We start from the raw sequence: 19551 nt of genomic DNA, 5'->3' as shown, positions 1-19551 counted from the left end.
ATATATTTCACATAGGCGTCCTACATGGTTATTATCAGGCATGTGTTTCCCATCGGATTAAAAAATACAAACTATTTCAAACAAGTTCCGCAAAAACATTTCACATACATTTCTTGCACATTTCTCCTCGGGCATTGTGTTTTACACAAGTTTCACACATGTTCCGTTCATGTTTCTCATGGTCGTCCGGGTGAAAATCAAACTAATATAAAACTCCATTCTAAGTCGTATGAAAGTTTGATAAAATCGTGAAACTACACGGAAACATTTTATGAAATCTACAAGAACAGAAGAATGATTTAGAAACATTCATAGTGGTTTCATTCAAGTTCCAACAATGAACATTCTAAAATATATTCAAGATTGATTTGTTTCGGAGAGCTCGTCAAGATGACGAGGGTGGTGAAGACGGATCCTAAATCAGACACCGACTCGTCACTTCACAGAAAATCCTTCTTCGTCCCTGCAACCACCAACACAATGACCAAAATCACCCTAAAAGAAACACAATGACCAAAATCTTCAAACACCTCCAACGTCAGAGCTTCCGACGGAGAGAAGAAGAAAAGGCCTCCACTAAGCCAAGATCCAATACAAAGTAAGCAAATGTTTCAATCTAGATGAATGATTGAAAATCGGATAGTTCACAGACCTTACATATAAACTGTGTACTGCACTCTATACACCCCCCCCCCCCCCCCCCACCACCACACAAACAACTCTGCGGTACATATACCCCTCATACATCTGAGCATACTTTATTTAGACTTTAGTGTGTCCATTGTATAAACTGCTGGTGAAGCGAAAGACAGTCCTTGAGCTGAAGAAAATTCACACCTTCAGAAAACAAACCACACATAACATACCATTATTTCAGTTGACATTTGTAATCTTGGGACATCTGATCATACATAGAATAAGCCATGAGCATAAGATGCTCACAAATTGTCCGCAAACTACACTGGACCATCGGGTAAGGTGTTAAGGCAAGTTACATGATAACTAACTAATAGTGTTCCCGCGAAAAGACTAATCATATTTACCAATGCTTATAGCACAAGAGGTGCACCAATATGTAGCAGCACAAACAAGGCCCTCTGAAGTCTGAAGAACAATTCATCCACGGACAGCATGGGCTGAATTTAAAGCAATGAGCCATGATTAAGCAATCAAACTACAAGGCTCCAGGCTCCCCTCCACTCAAGAACTTGTGGGCCCATGCCTCTAGGTACTCCTTACCCATACTCATGAAAAAACTTCGATGCACTTCAAACTCTGGCTTACAAAGATAAATGCCTACTGACAGCCTATCAGCAGGTGTCAACGGAATTTCCTTTAGCATGTTCCACAGAGGAGCATTTGGGTCTGACAGTGGTGGTGCTGTCCGTGTTGGTTTAGCGAGTCTGTCATGGATCCCCATTAAGTTCCTGTTGAACGCGTCTGGTTTCCTGCTATCATGTAGCGCAACAGCCTGTGGCTTTGGATTTGCTTTTGCTTTGCTGACTATCTTGCACTGCTTCAAGCTGGGTTTGAGAGCAGCTATTGTGCTCTCAGCAGATCCTGATGGTTCAGCAGATGGTGCACTAGTGCCTGACATAACTTCACATGGTACTGTACCAACAGCGCTAATAACTGCAACCTCATGACACTCATCTTCACCCCCCAAAACAACTTTGTCCAAGCCTGCCTCGTGTGGGTCCCCTGTGTCTGCATGAACAACCATCATGTTCAACGGATCCTGGGTTTCCATCTGATCATCATTTAAGTCAGCATCTGTCAACAGGTCTGTCATAGAGGCACCATCAACTGGGCAATCGCTGAAGAGAGCTTGCAAATGGTCGAAGAATGGAATAGGTTTAACGAGAATAGCACGTTCTGCTAACTATACAAGAAAACTATCCATCAGTGCACTGGGAAAACTACAAAATATTAATTTACTTTCTAGTGATGCAATACTTACAGGTAGAGCAGCCATGGTTGCAGAAGGTAGTATTAACATTTTGTTTTTCTTGTCAAACCTGCTCCCGTTCTCGTTCATATAACGCGCCACAATATTCCAAACCTCCTTGAAACGCCTCAAATGGCGATGGACCTGATCAACAGTGTAAGCAGACTCAAATCTAGCATTTAGTGCAGCTTGGCAATAATGGTGGTGTGTCTTCTTGAATTTGGTCTTAGGTGGCATCGCCTTCTTTTTCTCAAGGTACCAATTAAGTAGAAACTTTGACATTACTGAGGGCCAATTTGTGGCTCTTGACCTTTTGGTTTTAAAGGAATTCTGATCTTCACCTAGGTCCATGATGTGATCTGCAGGAAGCATGTAAAGCCACAGAATTAAGATGACTTATCTACGTTATTGATGTGAGGTCAATGATAAGAGGTAAATCATACTTACGGTCATGTAAAAAATAGTGGAAGCCATACAAGTAACCGTAGTGCAACAAGTGGTGCAAACGTCATCAAATAAATGCATTCAGCACTGCTAGATAATACATCACAATGAAAATAAATCGATGTTCACCCTAAACCCATCAGGCAGATACACATTAACCAGTGGCAGTTCACCTCTACTTGATCTGTTACTATAATCAATCCAGAAAGTTCTTATACTAACTTCGGTCTCTCCAAATCAATGTACTACCTATTGGCAATTCACTTCTGGCTGATCTATAAGACTATAACTAATATAATCAATCTAGGCACTATTTAGAATCTTTGGTCATCATAGGAGATGATGTCTATACTTAATAGTTATCTTACTGTGCCCAACAGAACATGGGTTACAAACTTCACTCAAGTCCTGTATGGAAAAGAGGTTCTGTGAGCAAGAAATATAAAACACCCGTTCAGAGTTCAAACACCAACTTCCTCTTCATGCAAAGATAATATCATTGGTGATTGGACAATTCTTCGTGGTACAGTAGGTTATTAAATGATGATATTCACAACCTATATATGACGGCAGTATTACTAAGTTTAACTGCATATCTTATACTCCATCTCTAAGTAGTACCACCACCTAACCGAAAGCATGATGTCATCACGTTGTAAAAACCATTATCTCATTTTCATTAGCCATGGTATCAAGATTCACATTCAATAACTTAAGTGATCTGAGATCCATCAACGAATGCTACAGATGGCCAGTAAAAATAAGCTCAGTTTGGCTCTTGTTACAAATACAAGTAAAGTGTATATACAAATGTATTAAATACCCATATAGGCTCAAGCAAGTGAAGATTAACAAGGCATCATGGGATGAGAGAGCTAAAAGGCACGGATACGGAGACACGGACACGGCAATACGCATACGGGGACACGGGATATGGCATTTTCCAAAAAAAAGCTATACGAGAAGAGAAGATAGGCGTGCGTGCCTAGACTGTAAGGTGGTACCTGGGGAGAGTGTTATACCCCAGCATAAGCTGGTGGTTGCTGACTTCCGCTTTCGGATTCGTGTCCAGCGGGATAAGCGTGCCAAGGTCGCTAGAACGAAGTGGTGGAAGCTCAAGGGGGAGGTAGCTCAGGTGTTCAAGGAGAGGGTAATTAAGGAGGGCCCTTGGGAGGAAGGAGGGGATGCGGACAATGTGTGGATGAAGATGGCGACTTGCATTCGTAAGGTGGCCTCGGAGGAGTTTGGAGTGTCCAGGGGAAGGAGAAGCGAAGATAAGGATACCTCGTGGTGGAATGATGATGTCAAGAAGGCGATTAAAGAGAAGAAAGATTGCTTCAGACGCCTATACCTGGATAGGAGTGCAGACAACATAGAGAAGTACAAGATGGCGAAGAAGGCCGCAAAGCGAGCTGTTGGTGAAGCAAGGGGTCGGGCATATGAGGACCTCTACCAACGGTTAGGCACGAAGGAAGGTGAAAGGGACATCTATAAGATGGCTAAGATCCGGTAGAGGAAGACGAGGGATATTGGCCAAGTCAAATGCATCAAGGACGGAGCAGGCCAACTCTTGGTGAAGGACGAAGAGATTAAGCATAGATGGCGGGAGTACTTCGACAAGCTGTTCAATGGGGAGAATGAGAGTTCTACCATTGAATTGGACAACTCCTTTGATGAGACCAGCATGCGTTTTGTGCGGCGCATCCAGGAGTCTGAGGTGAAGGAGGCTTTAAAAAGGATGAAAGGAGGCAAGGCGATGGGCCCTGATTGTATCCCCATTGAGGTGTGGAAAGGTCTCGGGGACATAGCGATAGTATGGCTAACCAAGCTTTTCAACCTCTTTTTTCGGGCAAACAAGATGCCAGAAGAATGGAGACGGAGTATATTAGTACCAATCTTCAAGAACAAGGGGGATGTTCAGAGTTGTACTAATTACCGTGGAATTAAGCTGATGAGCCATACAATGAAACTATGGGAGAGAGTCATTGAGCACCGCTTAAGAAGAATGACAAGCGTGACCAAAAATCAGTTTGGTTTCATGCCTGGGAGGTCGACCATGGAAGCCATTTTCTTGGTACGACAACTTATGGAGAGATATAGGGAGCAAAAGGACTTGCATATGGTGTTCATTGACTTGGAGAAGGCCTATGATAAGATACCGCGGAATGTCATGTGGTGGGCCTTGGAGAAACACAAAGTCCCAGCAAAGTACATTACCCTCATCAAGGACATGTACAATAATGTTGTGACAAGTGTTCGAACAAGTGATGTCGACACCGATGACTTCCCGATTAAGATAGGACTGCATCAGGGGTCAGCTTTGAGCCCTTATCTTTTTGCATTGGTGATGGATGAGGTCACAAGGGGTATACAAGGAGATATCCCATGGTGTATGCTCTTTGCGGATGATGTGGTGCTAGTTGACGATAGTCGGACGGGGGTAAATAGGAAGTTAGAGTTATGGAGACAAACCTTGGAATCGAAAGGGTTTAGGCTTTGTAGAACTAAAACCGAGTACATGATGTGCGGTTTCAGTACTACTAGGTGTGAGGAGGAGGAGGTTAGCCTTGATGGCCAGGTGGTACCTCGGAAGGACACCTTTCGGTATTTGGGGTCAATGTTGCAGGAGGATGGGGGTATTGATGAAGATGTGAACCATCGAATCAAAGCCGGATGGATGAAGTGGCGCCAAGCTTCTGGCATTCTCTGTGACAAGAGAGTGCCAAAAAGCTAAAAGGCAAGTTCTACAGGACGGCGGTTCGACCCGCAATGTTGTATGGCGCGGAGTGTTGGCCGACTAAAAGGCGACATGTTCAACAGTTAGGTGTGGCGGAGATGCGTATGTTGAGATGGATGTGTGGCCACACGAGGAAGGATCAAGTCCGGAATGATGATATACGAGATAGAGTTGGGGTAGCACCAATTGAGGAGAAGCTTGTCCAACATCGTTTGAGATGGTTTGGGCATATTCAGCGCAGGCCTCCAGAAACTCCAGTGCATAGCGGACGGCTAAAGCGTGCGGAGAATGTCAAGAGAGGGCGGGGTCGACCGAATTTGACATGGGAGGAGTCCGTTAAGAGAGACCTGAAGGATTGGAGTATCGACAAAGAGCTAGCTATGGACAGGGGTGCGTGGAAGCTTGCTATCCATGTGCCAGAGCCATGAGTTGGTTGCGAGATCTTATGGGTTTCACCTCTAGCCTACCCCAACTTGTTTGGGACTAAAGGCTTTGTTGTTGTTTGTTGTGGGGATATGGCGAGTATAGAACAAAATTTTAAAAACATGCCATGTAATACAGAGTTAAAGACAAAATATTAAAGAAAAACTGAGATGAGATCAGAGTACTGCCCCATTTGTTGTCTGCCTTTTCAAGTTCTCAATCATCAGACTGCCTCCAGACCCATGTTATTACAACTTGCAAAATACATCACTTAATTGGCTACCGGATGTGGCGCAGCCAGATGCCATGCTCCCTAACAGCAAGCAGCAATCAACACTAAGCAGCAGCTAGTAAAAAACATCATGCAGCAATCAAAAACCCAAACAGCAACATCATGGCTGCAAAGAGATGAAGAGACTCAAGGACTCGAGGTTAATTGCTCCAGCGTGGTTGCCTTTGGGAGGAGAGGTTGCCGCCTTGCCGGGCTTGGAAAACGGCTCGACCAGGCGGCGGCGGCCAAGTCCAGGCAGTGGCGGCGGCGGCGGCGCGTTAGCTGGAGCCTGGACAGGTTCAAGGTCGAGCAGCCTGAAAAATTAGGGTTCGTATCAGGCTGAGCCCATACGAGGACACCGATTTGGCAGTTTCAGACGTGTTTGTGCTTTTTAGTGAGAGAGCACTTCGAGCACATCACTACATTGCAAAACGGGTGTATGAGGCATAAGTACAAAACGATGACAATGATGAGTTTGTTTCAATTGGAGTTTTTGCTGCCCTCTTATACAAGATGTTGTGTCTCTCTTATATGCAGCAATACCATCCAATGCAACTGACAATGACAAGTTCAGGCAGATGGTTGAGGCCATTGGTCAATTTGGCCCTGGTCTTGATCCACCTACTCTATATGATCTCCGTGAGCCTTTACTGAAGGCAGAGTATGCAAAAACCAAGAGTGAACTCAAGAAACAGAGGGGATGAGAAGATTGAGAATGGCTGCTCTCTCATGACCGATGCTTGGACTGATATGAAGAGGAGAAGCATTATGAAACTGCTCACACATTGTTCGGAAAGTGTTAGCTTCATCAAGCCAAAGGAGACAACAGACACACCACATACAAGTGAGATGATCTTCAATCTGAATATCTCATTGACAAAACAATTGATGAATTAGGTGCTGAACAAATGGTGCAGGTTGTGACCGACAATGCTTCGAACAACATGGGGGCTAAAGATCTCCTGAAAGTGAAGAGGCCAAACATCTTTTGGAGCTCCTGTGTGCAATGTTCAAGATATCGCTAACTGGTACCATATCAGTCAGGTGCCGAGTAGGGATAAATAGGCGAATTTTCCAGTTTATCGGCCAATAATTCAGTTAAACAGCTATTCGGTGACCCACCCAGTAGCGATTAATTGACCGATATGCCGATTAACTGGCCGATATTTGGAACAATGCCTGTGTGACTCACACTGTCAATCTGATGCTCCAAGGGATTGGCACCTTGTCTAAGTTCAAGAAGATACTTGACCAAGCCAAAGCTTTCACAATATTTGTGTATGGGTACCACCGCACCTTGGAATGCATGAGGCCCTTCACCAAGAAGATAAAAATCATCAGGCCAGGAGTGACCAGATTTCCTTCCCGATTCCTCACTTTGCAGATAAGGCTGATTCACTAAGGAAGATGGTGGTATCCTCGAAGTGGGACAAGACACGAAGAAAGGCAAGAATGCAACAGCAATCATTCTGAACAAGGCCATTTGGAAGGGAGTGAATCTTTGCATTAAGGTGTTCGAGCCCTTGGTGAAGGTGCTACCCTAGGTTGATGGTGATGTGTGGCCGCCCATGGGCTTTGTGTATGGAGAGATTGTGAAGTCAAAGAAGGAGACAAAAGAGGCTTTTGGCAATGTCGAGCGTCATTACAAAGATGCGCTAGCCATTGTTTACAAGAGTATGAAAGATATTTGACTGCATATTTGCTGAATCCACACTACAGCTATGCAGATGAGAGCATATTTGATACCACAAAAATGGATTGTGCGGAATGTAGAGACATTCTATAATGGAAATGAAATCACTCAAGACAAAGTTGCGAACTATGAATTACCTATGTTCCAAAACAGACCCTTTGGAAAGAAGCTAGCAAGGACTAGTCCAAATTTTGACTATAATCCTGGTTAGTCATATCACTTATTAGGCATATTTTCTTATTTGTGTTCTGAAAATAATTGTGAGAGAAACTGGAGCGAAAGGCGCTTTCAATCAACTCACAACAAAACTCTGTCAAAACCGCATCTGGTTTCATTTCAACTTACAACTGTTAAGCGCTAGGCGTTAATTGTGTGTTTTGTCACTGCCTAGCGCATATCTCGCCTAAGCACACGCCTGGCATGATTAAGCGCTAGGAGTACTGTTCTCGCCTAGCGCCTAGGCATGCTTAAGCGCACTTTTTTCACTGTAGGGTACAAGACAATTGGGACTGCTCCATAACAACAAAAATTGGAAAAGTACCAGTAATGACTAATGAGTAACCATCTCTACTTCCCATACGTGTTCATTTCATCATTTGTGGAAAGGCATTCAAATAAATATTGTTGTCTTAACAAATAGTCTTGTAACAGCTAAAAAAAGGCCTTTTAACAAGATGTTAGGCAGCATTTAACACTGATCAGAGTACAATACTACTACGTGTTCGGTGCATGTTTAATTGTGCGGTACACAAGTGCAAATGTATTGTGTTATCCGTAAGGGAAGGCTACTTCGACAGCTCAGCTAAGAGATTTGCATGAACAAACGGGAGTAGACCAGCAAAACCAAACCATACAACCAAGGCTCTCGTCGATCCTTTGAAAATTAAGAAGAATCGCGACTCTTCATGCCTTTCCGTAGATCAGAAAGAATCAAATCACCTGAGTCCTCGCCGCCTTCTTGGCCTCCCGACATCGACTCCGTCGCCGCCCAGCAATCCAACGGCGATTGATGGCCGCGTTGGGGGGGGGGGGGGGGGGGGGGGGGGGGGGGGGGGCAGCGGAGGCGGGGTGTCTCCCGGCGGCGAGGTGCGCGCGTTGCCGCGGGATGTGACCTGCGCGTGCGAGAACGGATTTGGGGATTTTTGGCTGCTGTGCCAAGTGGGCCCCACAAGTACGAGATGTGTGCCTAACAATTTTTGGTGGTTTGTAAAAAATAAGTCCTTGAGGGAAGGCATCATCATCACTAACTTAATTGAAACTATGTCTCACATTTTTTGACACTGCACTAGTATTGAAAAATGTTATGAGACGAAGGGAGTACATCGCTCACAAGTTCCGGGACTAGACAGGGCAGAAGCCCCATTCATCTAAGTACTCAAAATCTTATTACAATAACTACTAGAAGAACGCCCGTGCGTTGCAACGGGGCCACATTAACTTTAAAAGTTCAATATCAATTATGTTAATATTATATTGAATATTCTCATACATATTAAGTGACATCGACGACCTTTTTTATCATCAAATTCTCACACACACACCCTCTCCCTCCCTCTTCCTCACACTCTCTCCCCCTCTCCCTCACTCGGGAGGTGGGACGAAAATAAACCCGAAACAGAGACTACCAACTGAGACATTAGGAGTAGAGATCATTTAGTTGATAAGAATAAATAGAAAACTATGTTAAAAAGGAGAAACAGATTAGAATACATTGAAAAAACAAAAGGACGATGTAAAAGGGGATTCGCCCTGCCCCCCGGGCCCTGCCACCGAACCGGCTCAGCGGTCCAGTCCCCGCGCGGTCGTCTTCTCCTGTTCCCCGAGCCGCGTCGCTACAGAGACGGGCTCCCGCCCGACCACCTCGCTGGCATCGAAGGGGAATGGATAAGGGTGACGCCCTGCCTTCCCTACCCCATGGCCTCACTCCTCCTTGACGCCCCCTCCCAAATCCACTTCTCCTCCTCGCTCGCTCGATCCTGTCGATCTGGAGGAAGTCAGACGCCACGACCACCATGACCGACCCCGTCCACATGGCCACTGCCCTCCCTGCGGGCTAGGAGCTTGTCAAGGAGCTCCTAATGCCTTCGCTACTTCGTCTGCGCCAACGAGATCAAGTCCAGCACCCCGCCATCGATGTCGCTGCCGTCTTCCTCAACCTTGGGCCACCGCGACATTGTCGTTCGATCTGCGCCGCCCCGAGCTCCCATGTCTTCGCCTAGGGCGCCATTGACACCGCCATGATCTCCTCTTGCCTTTCCCTTGTCTCCCCTCTCGTTTGCTCTCGTTAGGTATTTCGCCGTGGCCGAGAACCGCCGTCCGCCATGGCCATTGCAGGGGTAGCCACCGAGCTCCTCGGATTGACCCCGTGGCACATGCCCGCTCCTATGCACGCCCATGCCCGAGCCTGCCGCTCTTCTTCCGCGCCCGCGGGGCCACTCCCTCTCCATGCCCACGCCCATGCTACACCGCGTCGGTCGCGCCCGCCGCTGCCGTCGCGCTCGCCGCAGCCACCGCACCACTATGCCCCGCGTGGCACACACCCTGGTCGCGTGCCACACTCTCGCTGGCTGCGCTTGCCCCGTCTGCTTCCCCCCTGCCTTGCACGGCCTCCAGTCATGGCCATCTTCTGCCGGCCGCCCCCTCAGCCTCACCTACTGCGTGTTGCTTCCTGCTGCTATGCGCTGCTCTACCGCTGGTACGCTGCTGCACCATGTCCTCGACACCGCCGTGGACAAATATGGCGGAGGATTGTTAATGGAGTACGAGAAGGAGGTGGCGGAGAAGTTGTGGAGAGGCAGGAGGTCTGGGGCGGTGTCACCTGGCTGTGGTGGAGGTGTTTATCCGACAAGGAGCCGGAGTGGAAGGAGAGGTCACAATTGGAAAGAATCACAAAAAAATCATAACCCGGAGATCTCAATTCAAAAAAATGCTAATATCGATGGAAAACATAAAAAAATGTTTGTTGTTATCAAGGAAAGGTAAAAATTTAGGAAAGTTAGGATTTTTGAACTGATTTCTATGCAAATTGGGGTTTTATTGTTGGATAACGTGATATCAGTACCTGCCCGTTTGTGACGTGTCTGATTAGGAAAGTTTGCAAATGTTAAGAAACTATTTATTGGGAGGAAAGTTGTGACGTGTCTGTTATTTGTTTCCTAAAACAAATTTCACTAATAAGTTAGGAAAGTTAGATTAAAATGTATTATTTGTTTCCTAAAAATCTGTTATTTGTTTCCTAAGACAAATTGAACCAATAAAAGGAATCAATTGATTTGCATAATTTAAGGAAGTTAGATTAAAATGTATTATTTGTTTTCTGAAAATCTGTTATTTGTTTCCTAAGACAAATTGAACCAATAAAAGGAATCGATTGATTTAGATAAGTTAGAAAGTTAGATTAAAATGTATTATTTGTTTCCTGAAAATCTGTTATTTGTTTCCTAAGACAAATTGAACCAATAAAAGAAATCGATTGATTTGCATAATTTAAGGAAGTTAGATTAAAATGTATTATTTGTTTCCTGAAAATCTGTTATTTGTTTCTAAGACAAATTGAACCAATAAAAGGAATCGATTGATTTGCATAAGTTAGGAAAGTTAGATTAAAATGTATTATTTGTTTCCTAAAAATCTGTTATTTGTTTCCTAAGACAAATTGAACCAATAAAAGGAATCGATTGATTTGCATAATTTAAGGAAGTTAGGTTAAAATGTATTATTTGTTTTCTGAAAATCTGTTATCTTCCCGGCCCAGAACGACGGAGATGCCACATGATAGTATGGCACCAACCCATCGTCTGTGCGCTGACGAGTGACGACAGAGACGACTGAGCCTGAAACTTAATCTGAGTACGAATAATCAACAGTGACGGCAACTGTTGCGGGCTTGCGGCGAGGTACCCTCACCTGGACAATGATCTTTGGTCGGAGCGCAGAGGTAAGTGGTGTTGTTGGCGACATGCAGGTCGTCCACTCGAGAGGCGGCGCTGGATATTAATGGAGATCGTGCAGGCAGACAACGAGGTGGGGTGGTTCATCTGTGCGGCCTGCTTCCGATCCAATCTGCGATATTCCCCCATGTGGATGCGACCCCATCACGTAGCCATACAAAACGATATAGGAACCATGATTAGATAAATATACAATGATCAATTGGACTGTATTAGAATTGGAGAGAGAATGAATATACAGGAAACATGCAGGTCGAGCAAGCCAGCCTTTCCTATGGTCGTCTTGTTCCTGCAGATGTTAAGCTAATACCGAATCCAATGTTTAAAACCAATCAATCCCTAGTCTCTTTCTCTGCCAGCGAAAGTTAATCTCTGGCGTCCTTCGTCCAAATTGAATTATATCAAACTGAGCAGGACCGACATAATTATGGGAAAGCCATATAAGAGAGATTAGTGGGAAGGAGAGGATTACGTCCCGGATTTTCAGAAGAAATGTGTGTTAGTGTTAATAGGAAGGAGGGGATAGTGTCCTGATTTTTTTACTGGGGAGATGTGCATTAAAGGAAAGATAGATTGTGTCCTGATTTCCTGCATGAAAAAAGAAAACCGGAAACTTGGAGAAGATCGAGGGGTGGGGCTGGCTAGGGGGTGGAGGTGGGACGAAAAAACCGGACAAAAATAAACTGTAGAGATTAGCCCATGATCATTAGGAGTAGAGATTAGCTCTTTCACCTTGTCAGACAGTCCCTTCAATCCAAGAATATACAACATCTAGAAGAAATAAAACCAATGACATAATTAGTAAACAATTTCAGCGACAAAAGGATAAACAAATTGGATTTTTAAAACAAAACCTGCACCTGCACAAGTATATGTTATATTAACAAAAGTGCAGATCCCGTCCCACTCTTCTTCCGAATAGCAATCTTGGTGAGTGATCTCGACCGGGTTCGATCGGCATGGCGTGTCGTTCCTCCAGGAGTGGGTGCTGAGAGGAAGGATGGCAAACCTCCATTGTCAATCGGCCGGAGCTGCATCGTCATTTGGATCAGAGCATGGACGAAATCGAGATGGTAGAGGTTGAGGAATTTGTAGGACGTGAGGGTTTAGGGTGGGCATCACGAGAACTCACCCATATCTTGGGAGACGGCAGACCCGAGGTGCAGTCGTGTTCGTGCTTCAGGGGCTGCCACGTGCTGTCCTCGCCGCCATCGCCTGTCGATGCCACTTCAGCGCCACGAGCATGGGACTGAGGGACGAAGGGAAGAGAAGGGAAGGAAGCGAGCTAATGACGTACCTATGTTTGGTATGTAATACCCTCCATTAAGAGTAGATATTTTCTTAAAATCGGTTATTTTGTTTCCTAATTAATGTGATTGAGCAATTTAAGGTAAGGTTAATTAATTTAGATTTGATATCTAGAGATTGATCGTGATTGATTCTTTCACATAAAGACATTACTAAAAATAACTTGCACCAGCATGGAAAGTTATGATCCGTTAAGATTTTTTTCGTTGTGTGAGAGGGTGACGCGAAACTAAACCGGTGGGGTGGGGGAAGAACAAAAAAAACCAGCGAAATAAAACGGTGGGAGGTGGGAGGAAGTACCAAAGAAGTACCAAAAAGACCGGGTGAGGTGGGATGAAAATAAAACCCGGAACGCGACCTACCAACTGAGACATTAGGAGTAGAGATTAAGATTTTTTTCGTTGTGTGAGAGGGTGACGCGAAACTAAACCGGTGGGGTGGGGGAAGAATGAAAAAAAACCAGCGAAATAAAATGGGTGGGAGGTGGGAGGAAGTACCAAAGAAGTACCAAAAAAGACCGGGTGAGGTGGGACGAAAATAAAACCTGAAACGTGACCTACCAACTGAGACATTAGGAGTAGAGATAACCCGCTAGCACATGCGTGGCTTTATTACAAGACCAAACACAATGTTTAAAAATGACCTTTCCTATAAGTGAAGCCACATCCCCATACTCCGCAAAAATTGTCGCCACCAAGTCCCGCCATCTCATTTGTTCCATGCAGTAATCGATCACTACCTAAGAATCTGATTATGCTTCCACTCTACAAAACCCAAAATACTTTGCAAATTCCGTACCATCGCGCATTGCCAAATATATGCCTAATGCTTTGTTTAGATGTATGTATTGGAGGCCTATGTTTTAATTGGTTTTAGTTTCAATTCAGCCAGAAAACCGTAATGGACATGAATATCGGCGTTCTAGGAACGGGGGTCCCCAGACTTGCCTGCCTGCGGCCTGCGGCGTGGCTCAAGTGCAGGCCCAGTGCGGCCCATCTTCATCAACGCAAACTCAAGACCCTCGCGAGGGGCCAAGCCTCGCGGGGCGGACGACGCAAGGCTTCCTCAGGAGCGGCCTCGCCAGGCAGGCTCGCGAGGAGGCGGAGAGATCAAGGCAAGGGTACCTCGCGAGGTGCTCGTGACGCAAGCCGTGACGATCGAGACCAGGCGGGCGCCGGCCTGCGCAGTGCCCTTATTTTCTCTTTGGTGCAAAGGGGGCAAGCACAGGCGCGGAGTACCAAGGCATCAGGCAAAGGTTTCCATATTGGTGCAACGAGACCAAGACCAGTAGAGCGGCAGGATGGAGGTCACCATGGAGCCCTAGACGGCGTCATCGCCAGTACCTTTGGCAGCCGAAGACCAACTTTAGTCAGGATAGCTTGTACAAGATGTTCCCCTTCAAAATGGCCGTTGTTGGCACCCTTCCCGCTCAATATTTAGGAAGAGGACCAGGGCCTCTATATATAGAGATAGCCACAGTAGGAAGGCATCGAGTTCTCACCAAGCCAACGGGAATCGAATCCTTTCCTACGAGAACACCACACCAGCTCAAGAACACCTTTCGCGAGGCTGTTCTTCCCCTTGTACTGTTCATCATCAGCCCCTGAGGCAATCCACCACACCACACACTGGAGTAGGGTATTACACCACAACGGTGGCCCGAACCAGTATAAATCTTGTGTCCCTCGTGTTGTTCATCGTTTAGCTTGGATTCTCGCGAGGCGTTCGGGCGTGGGTTGGTAGGGGGAAGATCTTCGCGTGCACCCTAGAGTTCGAACCTTAAGGGTCTGCCGGAACCCCACATCCGACATTTGGCGCGCCAGGTAGGGGTGCGCCGGAATCTTTCTTCCGCTGCTCCGTGTTCATTCGTCCGTCGTGTCCATGGCTGACGCTCGTCGGGCTCGCGTCGAGCGTCGGGCCGCTCTTGCTGCCCGCGTCGCCCAGACGGCTCCCGTCGGCGGGTGTCCCCGTCGTTCCCCGTCACCTGCCGCCAACGGCGCCACCGGCCCGGCGGGGAACGAGCAGCAGGCCTTGTCGCTGCATCCCTCGGTGCGGCGGGAAGGCCGCACCGCCACCCCGTCGCTGACTCCAGCTGGTTTGTCGTCGCACGCCTGTCGTGCTCCCACGGACGCGCACGCCGCATTGCTCCTGGCGCATGAGCTTCTGCACTACCGTCCAGTTAAGGACCTCTTCGAGGAGTGGCTCGCTCGCATCAGCGAGCTCGTCAGCGCCGCACGGGGCTCCCCAGCGCCGTCCCTCTCGTTGTCTCGCCCTCCGTCCTGCGCGGGTGATGCAGCTCAGGAGGTGCCTCTGCCACCTCCTCCCCAAGAAGGCGCCCTGGCTCCAAGGCGCGCGGCCCCTGGAAGAGATCCACCGCGTCCAGCGCCCGCGCGACAAGAAAGGAGCTGCCAAGAAATCCCTTGTCCACAAGAAGGTGCTCGCGTGCTTCCTGCAACAGCACGCCATGACCGCATCCCTGCGCCAGCACATCAAGACCCCGCGCTGCTCCTGGCAGCGGCACGCGGGAATCCCCAGGAGCAAGCCCCGCGTCAGCAGAGAGCTCCGGTGGCCACCGCAGGCTGCCGCGCCTTCACCACCGAGCTGCGCAGTGTCGCCTGGCCGGGCAAGTTCAAGTCGGACCTGCCTCCTCGCTACGACGGCACTGCCGACCCCGCGGAGTTCCTGCAGCTCTATGAACTGGGCATCGAAGTGGCCAACAGGGACGAAAAGGTCATGGCGAACTGGTTTCCCATGGCTCTCAAGGACGATGCCCGCACCTGGCTCTTGAACCTGCCTCCTGGCACGATCTCTTCCTGGGACGAGATGCGCACCTGCTTCATCGCCAACTTTTAGGGCACTGGCGACCGTCCACCGGCCGTGGGTGACCTGCGCGGCATCAAGCAGCAACCCGGAGAGACCTTGCAGAAGTACATCCAACGCTTCAACAACGCTCGCCTCAAGATTCCCAAGGTGACCGAGGAGGCCATCATCTTGGCGTTCTCCGACGGCATCCGCGATGTCAAGATGAAGGAGGAACTGGCGATCCACGAAGATCTGTGCACGTCTCTGGAGCTGTTCAACCTGGCGACCAGCTGCAGATCCAGAAGAGAAGAAAGCCAAGGCCAAGGATGTGAAGCGCAAAGGAGCAGCTGTGCTCACAGCAGAGCCGGATACGAAGCGCGGCAGGGACCAGCCGGAGTCGTCCAACGGCAGTCGGTACTGCGTGTACCACGATCTCCATACCCACAACACCAACAAATGCCAAGAGCTCAGAGCCGTGCGAGAAGGCCGTGTCGGTCGACGCCTCGAGCGCAACGATCGGGGCTACGGCCGACGCGGAGGAAGAGGTGGAGGATGATGGGACGAGTGTGGCCCTTGCCAAGGGTGGCGTGACCGGCCTCGCGAGGACCGCTGGCAGGATCAGCCTCGCGAGGGGGCTTGGAGGGATCAGCCTCGTGAGGATCGCTCACAAGGCAACGCAGGCCTTCCTCCTCTGCCACCACCGCCAAGAAGGAATGACGACCATCATCAGGATGAGGGGGCTGGGGGCTTCCAGGAGCCGCATGCTATCGCTTGCATCTTGGGCAGTGCCTAGGCCCCAGCCTCTCAGTGCATCTTCAAGCAGTTTGCTCGCGATGTGAATGCAGTCCTCCCCAAGCTCGAGGCCACGCGCCCTCTCAAGTGGTCCGCGTGCGCCATCACGTTCAGCTCAGCGGATCAGCTCAAGTGCGCGGCAACAACCGGTGTCCTCCCAATGCTCTGTTCCCCAGTCATCAGTAATGTGCAGGTTACCAGGACCCTCATCGACGGTGGAGCAGGGCTCAACGTCCTGTCCGTTGAGACGTTCAATAATCTCCAAGTGCCATACGATCAGCTTCAGCCGACCAAGCCTTTCTCAGGAGTCACTGATGGTTCCACTATCCCGATAGGGCAGGTCCGCCTCCCTGTCACCTTTGGACAGTGCAAGAACTACCGTACCGAGCTCATTGACTTCGATGTTGCCCACATTCGCCCGCCATACATTGCCATCGTCGGATATCCAGCCTTGGCCAAGTTCATGGCAGTGACTCACCATGGCTACAACGTCCTCAAGATGCCAGGAAGTGGCAGAGTCATCACGGTCCCCTGTGAAGAGAAGGATGCGGTGTGCTCTCTTGAGCGCACCTTCCAAGCCGCATCAATCGAGGACCCAGACAGCAAGAGTGGAAAACTCCCTGAAGCAGCTCCCAAGAAGAAGAAGACATCACCCGGCTCAAGGCCTCAGGTGGCCAGGCACCATGCGTTCCTGGAGGAAATAGAGATGGGCCTCGCCGAGCCGCCCAGACCCCCAGAGCCTCCCGAGGCTCAGAGTCCCGAAGGCTCGTGAGGACTGGCTTCTTCACCACGCTTCGCCTCCAACAATCGCTCTGCAATGGTACCAAGTGACACCTTTCAAGTTTCATTTCAGCTGGGAGCGCCCTCAGGGCAGCATCATTCCCAGGTCGCGTGGGTCTGTCCCCGCGGCATGTATCCGTTTTGCTTATGTCCTTAGCTTACCTTGTTGGGGGCGCCCCTCGGGCTGCATCATCCCCAAGCCGCTCGGGCCTGACCCAGTGGAGTGTGCCTTTCCTTGCATCTATATAAGTTGGATTGCCTTTTCATGCTCAACTTGCTGCTACGTCTCGAGCTTGCGTTGGTTTTCCCCGAAGAGGAGAGGATGATGCAGCACAGTAGCGTAAGTATTTCCCTCAGTTTTTGAGAACCAAGGTATCAATCCAGTAGGAGGTCACGCGCAAGTCCCTCGTACCTGCACAACACGATAGCAACTCGCAACCAACGCTTAGGGGTTGTCAATCCCTTCACGGTCACTTACGAGAGTGAGATCTGATAGGGATAATATTTTTGGTATTTTTGGTAGATAGATGCAAAGTAAAAAGTAAAGGCAAAGTAAAAGCAAAGCAAGTAAATAAAGTGATATAGATTGATATGATGAGAATAGACCCGGGGGCCATAGGTTTCACTAGTGGCTTCTCTCAAGAGCATAAGTATTCTACGGTGGGTGAACAAATTACTGTTGAACAATTGATAGAATCGAGCATAGTTATGAGGTTATCTAGGTATGATCATGTATATAGGCATCACGTCCGAGACAAGTAGATCAAAACGATTCTGCATCTACTACTATTACTCCGCTCATCGACCGCTATCCAGCATGCATCTAGAGTATTAAGTTAAAAACAGAGTAACGCCTTAAGCAAGATGACATGATGTAGAGGAATAATTCATGCAATATGATAAATACCCCATCTTATTATCCTCGATGGCAACAATACAATACGTGCCTTGCAACTGTTTATGTCACTGAGTAAGGACACCGCAAGATTGAACCCAAAGCCATGCACTTCTCCCATTGCAAGAACTACCAATCTAGTTGGCCAAACCAAACGGATAATTCGAAGAGACTTGCAAAGATAACTCAATCATACATAAAAGAATTCAGAGGAGATTCAAATATTTCTCATAGATAAACTTGATCATAAACCCACAATTCATCGAATCTCGACAAACACACTGCAAAAAGAGTTTACATCGAATAGATCTCCACAAGAGAGGGGGAGAACATTGTATTGAGATCCAAAAAGAGAGAAGAAGCCATCTAGCTAATAACTATGGGCCCGAAGGTCTGTGGTAAACTACTCACAACTCATCGGAGGGGCTATGGTGTTGATGTAGAAGCCCTCCGTGGTGGGTGCCCCCTCCGGCGGAGCTCCGGAACAGGCCCCAAGATGGGATCTCGTGGATACAGAAGGTTGTGGTGGTGGAATTAGGTTTTGGCTCCCCCTCTGATCATACGGGGATACGTAGGTATATATAGGAGGAAGGAGTACGTCGGTGGAGCTCCGAGGGGCCCACGAGGTAGGGGGCGCGCCCTCCACCCTCGTGACCTCTCGGAAGCTTCTTGGAGTAGGGTCCAAGTCTCCTGGATCACGTTCGGTGAGAAAATCACGTTCCCGAAGGTTTCATTCCGTTTGGACTCCGTTTGATATTCCGTTTCTTTGAAATACTGAAATAGGCAAAAAACAACAATTCTGGGCTGGGCCTCCGGTTAATAGGTTAGTCCCAAAAAATAATATAAAAGTGGAAAATAAAGCCCAATATAGTCCAAAACAGTAGATAAAGTAGCATGGAGCAATAAAAAATTATAGATACGTTGGAGACGTATCACTTGCCTATGGTTATCACCTCCCGCCCGTTGCGGCCCATTTTTCTCCCTCATGCAAATCGCTTGCACGTTAAAAGGGGGGCGCCTGGGCATCGCGACTCAGGAGCTCTTACTGGCTCTCCAGCCCTCACCTCCTGGCCTTGTCCACGACATCGCGACCTGGCATACCAGCAGCGGCTCAGCCTGCTCGAGGGCCGGGACCTGAGGACGTAGAGCATTTGCATCTAACCCTCATGCAGGAACACTCAGCCGCCCAAGGCTCAAGATCAGGCACAACCCGCCTTGAGGTAGGGCCTCGTGAGTCCCGCGCTGGCTCACGAGTGCCCAGATACTCCTCGTCTAGCCCTACCGTGCCGGCCACGTGTCAGGGCGGGGCTGTACACGCCCCGGGGGCTCCTCCCGGAGGGGAGCCCCCTCCCACGTACCAGTGAAGCACCATGCTCCGCGCTGGTTGACGACACTGCCGAGGAGCAGCTATGCCCATACACATACGGAAGCGCTATGCTCCGCGCTGGTGATAAACAACTGAGGGCAGCCCACGGCTGCATCAACCTCAGGGAGCCCAGAGCTCAATG

The 19551-nt window shown here is 48.4% G+C and overlaps 1 protein-coding gene and 1 long non-coding RNA gene across 2 annotated transcripts; both read right to left on the bottom strand.

The window, feature by feature from the left end:
- Nucleotides 1-842: 842 nt before the first annotated feature.
- On the bottom strand, nucleotides 843-8601 carry LOC123115180 (uncharacterized). The gene is made up of 3 exons (XM_044536418.1): nucleotides 8456-8601; nucleotides 1961-2307; nucleotides 843-1882 (listed from the first exon to the last, which is right to left on the bottom strand). Exons 1-3 carry the CDS (start codon nucleotides 8487-8489, stop codon nucleotides 1175-1177), a joined length of 1089 nt encoding a protein of 362 aa, XP_044392353.1. The 5' UTR covers nucleotides 8490-8601; the 3' UTR covers nucleotides 843-1174.
- A 3527-nt stretch (nucleotides 8602-12128) lies between these two features.
- LOC123089377 (uncharacterized) lies at nucleotides 12129-12789 on the bottom strand. Its single transcript, XR_006442266.1, has 3 exons — nucleotides 12599-12789; nucleotides 12327-12497; nucleotides 12129-12237 (listed from the first exon to the last, which is right to left on the bottom strand). It is a non-coding gene; the product is annotated as an uncharacterized lncRNA (long non-coding RNA).
- Nucleotides 12790-19551: the final 6762 nt, after the last annotated feature.

This window comes from Triticum aestivum, chromosome 1B (genome assembly GCF_018294505.1).
Source record: "Triticum aestivum cultivar Chinese Spring chromosome 1B, IWGSC CS RefSeq v2.1, whole genome shotgun sequence".
Taxonomy (NCBI): Eukaryota; Viridiplantae; Streptophyta; class Magnoliopsida; order Poales; family Poaceae; genus Triticum; species Triticum aestivum.
The sequence above is the reverse complement of the archived record's forward strand: the minus strand, read 5'-3'. Positions and strand labels throughout refer to the sequence as shown.